The sequence below is a fragment of the Heterodontus francisci genome, chromosome 37 (assembly GCF_036365525.1).
Source record: "Heterodontus francisci isolate sHetFra1 chromosome 37, sHetFra1.hap1, whole genome shotgun sequence".
NCBI lineage: Eukaryota > Metazoa > Chordata > Chondrichthyes > Heterodontiformes > Heterodontidae > Heterodontus > Heterodontus francisci.
In genome coordinates this window covers 3,925,044-3,932,823 of record NC_090407.1, presented here as the reverse complement: position 1 = coordinate 3,932,823, position 7,780 = coordinate 3,925,044, and the positions used below count along the sequence as shown (strand labels likewise).

General features: G+C 42.3%; 1 protein-coding gene across 1 annotated transcript; it reads right to left on the bottom strand.

Moving 5' to 3' along the window:
* Positions 1-202: 202 nt before the first annotated feature.
* Positions 203-7,085, bottom strand: LOC137351957 (transmembrane protein 52-like). The gene is made up of 5 exons (XM_068016859.1): positions 6,100-7,085; positions 5,871-5,923; positions 4,774-4,809; positions 2,546-2,712; positions 203-1,008 (listed from the first exon to the last, which is right to left on the bottom strand). Exons 1-5 carry the CDS (start codon positions 6,154-6,156, stop codon positions 761-763), a joined length of 561 nt encoding a protein of 186 aa, XP_067872960.1. The 5' UTR covers positions 6,157-7,085; the 3' UTR covers positions 203-760.
* Between the last annotated feature and the right edge of the window lie 695 nt (positions 7,086-7,780).

Here is a 7,780-nt window from a genome sequence, read left to right as displayed (position 1 = left end):
TTATTCCAAATGATTTTGCGAATGTGTAATGACCAGTCGTCTCTTTAGGTTACGTAGTCACCAAATGATTTGGCTTGATTAAACTAGCCAATACATTGTAAAATTTAACTTCTTCATTCGTGGATTGGTTAGCTTTGCAACAACTAACTAATAAATCATATCTGGATTACCAAACACAAGCATTAGCAGCCACGACAGACACTTAACAGTACAAAGAAAGGTTTTTATTTGATTTGAAGAGGTATGATTCCTAATGAAAATGAACACTAAGATTTGATGAATGCTAAAGGTTTCCTTCACTGAAAAATCATGGTTTATTGCCTTGACCTTGTGAAAACTAACTGTTTGGCACACTCAGTGATGGTAGAAACCAAATTCTTCAAAACCCATTCTCCTGGAGCCAAACACACATTGGGATGGGACTACACAATGTTCAGAATATCTTTTGTCAACGTCATTTTCTTAACTTTAAACAATCAGATTGCAGAAACTCTATTTGCATTCATTTGAATTGAATATTAGTGATATACCCTGCTGATATAAATCACACGGAACAAATGTCATTACTTAGTAACGGAGTTTTGTTCTGCAGCAATCTGCTGGAAATATTTCACTTGCTAAAGCAAGAAGGACTCACTATAAACAGTTCCCTTTGGAATCCAAGGAAGACATTTGCTCTGCTGATCTCAGCTGGCTCAGAAATACAAGTCAAAAAAAAAAACTGAACAAGTTGAGTCACTTAAAAAAGAGGTGTTGATTGCTATGGCAACACTGATGAGGTCACCCTGGATGTTTCATCTGTAGGACTGGGTTCTTCATTCCTCGTCAGATTTTCTCCCTGAGTCTTTGGGTCACAGGTCTCGATTGGTTTGGCCATTTTCAGGGCCATCTCATATGGTGGAGGGGTTTCTACAGCATATAGACTGTATGGTGGAGGAGGCAATATGAAGCTGCTAGCCTCCTGGAGTCCATTGCCATTCCTATTGATGTACTGTAGTGAACTGTTTGCTATTGAAGGAGAGAAAAATTATGTTAAATTGGCTCACTGGAATACTGCATAAAAGATTTTTAAAATTATGTACTTTTGTTTTTGGAACTTTCTATGTAATTGAAAGCAGACAGTAAGAGGTTAGAAAGCTCAATAATCATTGTTTAAAAAAATTGTAGTTTCACAGCTCCCAGTTTGAAACTGGGCTTGCAGTGAGTTCAGAATCAATGTTATCTCTGTTCGGTGCTCTCAAATCCTCACTTAAAAAAAGGTGCCGGACTGGTGGCTTTACCCCAAAAATATTCTCAGAAAAGATGATTTTAACCACAGTAGTTTTCAGATATTTGAAAATGCCTTCAAATAAATTAATATCCTCCTGCTCTTAATTGCTGCCAAGACAAAAGATATATATTTTAACTTGCCAATTATCTACGCTCCCTTGGATTAGCAAGAGGGTTTCCAAGGCATTGACTGGTTGCTGCCGTGCACAAGTTCACTCGTGGCCATTATTTGCTACCTTTGATATGGTTTGTCTGCCAATCAACCTCTGGGGGGGGGGGGGGCACAAAAGTGGCATTACAGCTGAACCTGGTCCAGCCCTCACACATGGTCTACCCCTGTGCACTTTCCAAAATGCGTCAATGAACAGTAATATAGCTGGGCTGTTTTATGCCTCATTCGCAGTCTTGGAGAGGCTATAACCAACTATAGTACCACGATTATCTGCCATGGCTGAGCTCAATTCATTCAGCAGAGATTGGGGGTCAAACCTGGATGTCCTGGTCTAGTAAGTTCAGATTCTCTATATAAACATGCTGAGCCAAAGTAAGTAGAATTCATGGTCATGCACTTAACCATAAGCCAAACATTGGCAGCAACGAGGGGCATCACAGTGATACAATGTGGTAGTGGGCCAATGTATAGAACTGTGGAAGTTAGGGTCATGTCAATGATGTCCTATGCCTGTGAGTTGTTGAATTTCAGCTGTTCCATCAAATGGAGATACTAGAGGCTCAGTTCAGCCCCACTCCATGTGAGAACAAATAGTGAGATTATCTGTCCATCTCCTAGTGTTTGAATCAAAGACACACTGGAAGATTTTTGACCACAAGTAACACCTGTTTTCTCAGCTACAGTCACAAATGGCTTGAGAAAAGCAGAAAAAGCAAGGAAGGGAAATTAAAAAAACTAATTTGCCCAATCTCAATTGTACTAAGATCTGCAATCATGTCGGACAGAAGGTAATTGGTAAAAGAACCAGAGGCAACAGAAATTATTAATATAAACACAAATCCTGATCTGGAATGTGCTGCCTGGAAGGGTGGAAGCAGAAGCATATGCAATAGTAACTTTCAAACGGGAATTAGATAAATATCTGAAGGAGGAATATTTGCAGGGCTATGGGGAAAGAGTCAGGGATAAGACTAATTGGATAACTCTTTCAAAGAGTTGGCACAAGCACGATGGGCCAAATGGCCTCCTTTTGTGTTGCTTCATTCTATGGTTCTATCAAGCGGACTAGTTAAGAACGGGAAAGACTAATAGTTTGTTACTTACGTGATACAGTGCTGTGGATGGTGCTGTCATTATCAATGGCAATCACTGTAACTTCATAAGGTCTAGTTGGGAAAGTGGGAACTTGGGGTTTAGACCTTCTACAGCATTTCACACAACTGGCTGTCACCCCACACAACAGCAGCAGAAAGAGGGTCAACAAAATCAACCTGAAAGACAAGGAAAAAAAAATACTTTCAAGACTGCATAAATACCAGTTCAATCGTCATTGATTGACTAACTTTAGTAACTCACAAAACAATAAAACACATGTAAATCTATTGGAGAATCAGTGATATAAGCTTAATATCCCCAGGATGATCAGTGATGAGCATGCCTTCCATCTTGTGTTTGTTAAATGTTGTTTATTTCTCTCTTTCCATGTTGCTCAGATAATTGATTAATTATCCGCATATTTATTTTGAAAAACACCTTGCTTAACTGGCTGCCTAATCCTCCGTTTGTAGGCTTTTCCTTTGTTGCATATTCATATTTATGAATGATGGGTTAGGCAAACAAAACAGACTGAATGTATACACTTGTCAAGTTGTTGGTACTTGATCCAAAATGTGCAGAGTAACTAAAATGATCCAGTTGGAGATTTATTTAGGACAAACTTAAATCTCTGCAAACTGATTGCAAGCTGAATAAAATCCGATGATAGTTTCCAGGTGGGTTAGTACAGTCTATTTCCCTAAAGTGCATCGCCTATTTGGAAAATCTTAAAGTCTGGTTTTATTAATTGCTATGATATCCTGTTGTGCAGTTGATGCTGTTTTATACAATAAATGTTTCATGGTCTACAGGTTAAGATGATCAGGATGGCAACAACTTGTATTTATCTAGTGTCTTTAATGAAGTAAAATGTCCCGAGGAGCTTCACAGGAGCTTGAAGCAAAACTGGACAATGAGACACAGTTATTAGTAGATTTGACCAAAAGTTTGGTCAAAGAGGTCTGTTTTAAGGAACATCTTAAAAGGAGACAAGAGAGGCAGAGAGGTTGAGGGAAGGAATTCCAGAGCTCAGGGCCTCAGCAGCTGAAGGCACAGTCAAGTGGTGGAGCTCAAGAAGTCCGAATTCGAGGAGCACAGTGATCTTGGAGGGTTGTGGGGTGAGGAAGTGGAGGGACTTGAAGACAAGGATAAGAATTTTTTTTTATAAAAAGAGGTGTTGCTTAACCAGGAGCCAATGTAGGTCAGTGAGCACAGGGGTGATAGGTGGACAGGCAACAGAGTTCTATGTAGGATAGAACATGGGAGGCCAGCCAGAAGCTCATTGGAATAGTCTAGAGGGAACAAAGTCTGGATGAGGGTTTCAGCAGCAGATGAGCTGAGGTAGGGGTGGATTTGGGCAACGTTATGAAGGCAGAAATAGGCAGCTTTAGTCATGGCATGGGGATTCCTGTGGGCCCTGTCACTCATCTCCAAGTTGCAGTATCAGTGTGGCTCTGTGGGTAGGTAACACTCACCGGAGTTGAAAGGTTGTGGGTTCAAGTCTCACTCCAGATACATGTTTTTTTTTAATTCTTTCATGGGCTGACAAGGCCATCATTTATTGCCCATCCCCATACCCAATTGCCCTGGACAACAGAGTTGCTTGCTAGGACATTTCAGAGGACAATGTCAGAAATACCGCCTTTTGGATGAGACATTAAAACAAGGCTCTGTCGTCTCCCTCAGGTGGATGTAAAATATCCCATGGCACTATTTCGAAGAGCAGGGGAGTTCTCCCTGGTGTTCTGGTCAATATTTATCCCTCAATCAACATCACAGATTCTCTGCTCATTATCACATCGCTGTGTGTAAATTGCCTGCCACATTTCCTATATTACAAGTGCCTACACTTCAAAAGTACTTCAGTGCTTCACAGCCCATGTCAGATCCTGACAGGTGCTTTCATTAAATTTGATCAAGAGATAACCATACTGGGGAGGTGGAACACCACTCATTAAATATAAAGGGGATCCTCATTACAGTAATTTTCTTTCAGAACAAATAGCTTAAAGTTTTAAAAAGTCTTTGCACCAACTAATCTTTGTCTCAGTTGGATTCACAATGTAATCCTTTGAACTTTTGCACCTAGAGTTGTGCAACCAGTTTACAAAAAATCTTAACCCTGTTGAGTGACTAAACATGGTTAATCCTTTGACATGAGCTTCTGATGGAGAACTGCAGAAATCAAAGTGGTGAAACTAAATACAGTGATTATAGAGAGCTGGACTGATACTTACCATACATACCACAAACTGGTCCAGCTCGAGGGACACCTGCAATTAGAAACACAGATAAATTGTTTGGGGACATTCATCACAACCAACCATTCTTAAACATTATACCTTCTGAAGTGAAATCAGAGATTTTGATCTGCACAAAAGTGTGATGGAGGAAGAGATAAAGAGGAAAAAGGAGTGAAGAGCAGATCAGATCAACATATTATTTAGGACATACAGCACAGAAACAGACCATTCGATGCATTTATGTTCCACTTGTGCCTCCTCCCATCTTTCCTCATCTAAATCTATCATCGTAACCTCTATTCCCTTCTCCCTCATATGTTTATCTAACTTCCCCTTAAATGCATCTGTACTATTCACTTCAACCACTCCCTGGTAGCGAGTTCACATTCTCACCATTCTTTGGGTAAAGAAATTTCTTCTGAATTCCCTATTTGATTTCTTGGTGACTATCTTATATTGATGACTTCTAGTTCTGCTCTTCCCCATAAGTTTAAACATTCTCCCCATATCCACGCTATCAAAACCTTTCATATTTTTAAAGACCACTATTAGGTCAGCCCTCAGCTCTCTTTTCAAAAGAGACCGAGCCAGTTCATCATGTGATGTGTATGTCTTTGCACGTCTGGCATTATTCTCAAATCCTTTTTGCATCCGTTCCAATGCCTCTATATCTTCTAACGATATGGCGAGCAGAATGTTTTGGGTTTATTTTATTACGCATGGTTTAAATTGCCTATAGTTTGTCAAAACATAAACAATGTATTTTCAGACAATGTATCGAGCAAATGACTAACCCGATGTAAATACAACAACAGCCTAATAACCGCGGCCAGAGAGGGCAATATTAGGGACATTAAACAAAACAACCCGAAGTTAACAGAAAAACCTCCAGAAAAGTAAACTCCAAATAATAAGAAAGCTCTCGATGTATTTGTAATTGACTCGAACATGGATTATTCTGCGTGGGGTCGAAATCGTTCTCCTCAAATCCCGCACAGACAACGGGCCGAATGGCCTCGTGTTGCCTGATCTGATGAAGTCATTGTGAACTTGTGATTTTCAAACAGGAACTGATTGATGTACAGACTCACCTGCTGCTTTCTCCGAATTCCAAGCCGCATTTCTGAGCTTCAGTAACAGGCACCTAGTGCAAATGGCAAAGAATTACTTTCAGTACCTGCAAGAGCGGATTTTAGACTTAACACAGGTGTAACTTAAAAAGTAATCACAGAAACAGGAAACACAGTCCTCGGCTGTGGCAAATAATTTAAACCTGTTAATTAAATTTAACGGTGATCGTTAAAAGTCACAGAGACTAACCTCAAACAGGCACAAAGTGAAGATGACGGTTCTCAGCATGAGCAGAAACTTGCCCATCTCTCTGTCCAGGAACACACAGCCGCTTTCCCAGTCACCACTCAGAAATCCCACTCTCTCTGTCCAGGAACACAGAGCCGCTTTCCCAGTCACCACTCAGAAATCCCACTCTCTCTGTCCAGGAACACAGAGCCGCTTTCCCAGTCACCACTCAGAAATCCCACTCTCTCTGTCCAGGAACACAGAGCCGCTTTCCCAGTCACCACTCAGAAATCCCACTCTCTCTGTCCAGGAACACAGAGCCGCTTTCCCAGTCACCACTCAGAAATCCCACTCTCTCTGTCCAGGAACACAGAGCCGCTTTCCCAGTCACCACTCAGAAATCCCACTCTGTCCAGGAACACACAGCCGCTTTCCCAGTCACCACTCAGAAATCCCACTCTCTCTGTCCAGGAACACAGAGCCGCTTTCCCAGTCACCACTCAGAAATCCCACTCTCTCTGTCCAGGAACACAGAGCCGCTTTCCCAGTCACCACTCAGAAATCCCACTCTCTCTGTCCAGGAACACAGAGCCGCTTTCCCAGTCACCACTCAGAAATCCCACTCTCTCTGTCCAGGAACACAGAGCCGCTTTCCCAGTCACCACTCAGAAATCCCACTCTGTCCAGGAACACACAGCCGCTTTCCCAGTCACCACTCAGAAATCCCACTCTCTCTGTCCAGGAACACAGAGCCGCTTTCCCAGTCACCACTCAGAAATCCCACTCTCTCTGTCCAGGAACACAGAGCCGCTTTCCCAGTCACCACTCAGAAATCCCACTCTCTCTGTCCAGGAACACAGAGCCGCTTTCCCAGTCACCACTCAGAAATCCCACTCTCTCTGTCCAGGAACACAGAGCCGCTTTCCCAGTCACCACTCAGAAATCCCACTCTAACTAACCAGTTGACTGAAATGCAATTTCAAGTGATTTACTCCCAGCTCACAGCCGCTCCTATTTATAATCACCTGTCCCGCCTCCTCACACCCTCAGACAGAGCAATCCCTCCCTCACTCCTCACACACAGAGCAATCCCTCCCTCACTCCTCACACACTCAGACAGAGCAATCCCTCCCTCACTCCTCACACACTCAGACAGAGCAATCTCTCCCTCACTCCCTACACACTCAGACAGAGCAATCCCTCCCTCACTCCTCACACAGACAGAGCAATCCCTCCCTCCTCACACCCTCAGACAGAGCAATCCCCCTCTCCCTCCTCACACACTCAGAGGCAGAGAAATCCCTCCCTCCACCCACACAACCCGGCATTGGGGACAGGTTTAAAGGGATCCCCTGGGTCTGTGTGTGTGTGTGTGTGAGTGAGAGAGATGTTGCTTTGTTCTGGGGAATCACGTTGCATTTTGCACGGTCCTTTTACCCAATAATCGAATATTTCTGTGCCCTTCCATAAGGAACAGACTATTTTCCTGTTTAATCTATTCTGTACATCATTCCTGCAGTTAACAGAACATCACGGGGTGGTCATGTTTAAAACTGGATAGATATCTGAGCGCATTACATTGCAGTCAGAGCCAGGAAGCAAGTTTTGAAGGGTTATATTAAACATTTCAAAACACAATAATGTAAACAGACATTTCAATCCGAAAATTTAACGTTAGCTCCTGTAGTTTATAAATCTGTAT

Excerpts from the sequence above, each read along its gene's own strand:
- LOC137351957 (XM_068016859.1), bottom strand. The coding sequence starts at position 6,156 with ATGGGCAAGTTTCTGCTCATGCTGAGAACCGTCATCTTCACTTTGTGC. Across the intron at positions 2,713-4,773 it reads ACCAGTTTGTGGTATGTATG|GTTGATTTTGTTGACCCTCT; the intron begins GTAAGTATCAGT and ends CTTGTCTTTCAG. Across the intron at positions 1,009-2,545 it reads CATCCACAGCACTGTATCAC|CAAACAGTTCACTACAGTAC; the intron begins GTAAGTAACAAA and ends CTCCTTCAATAG.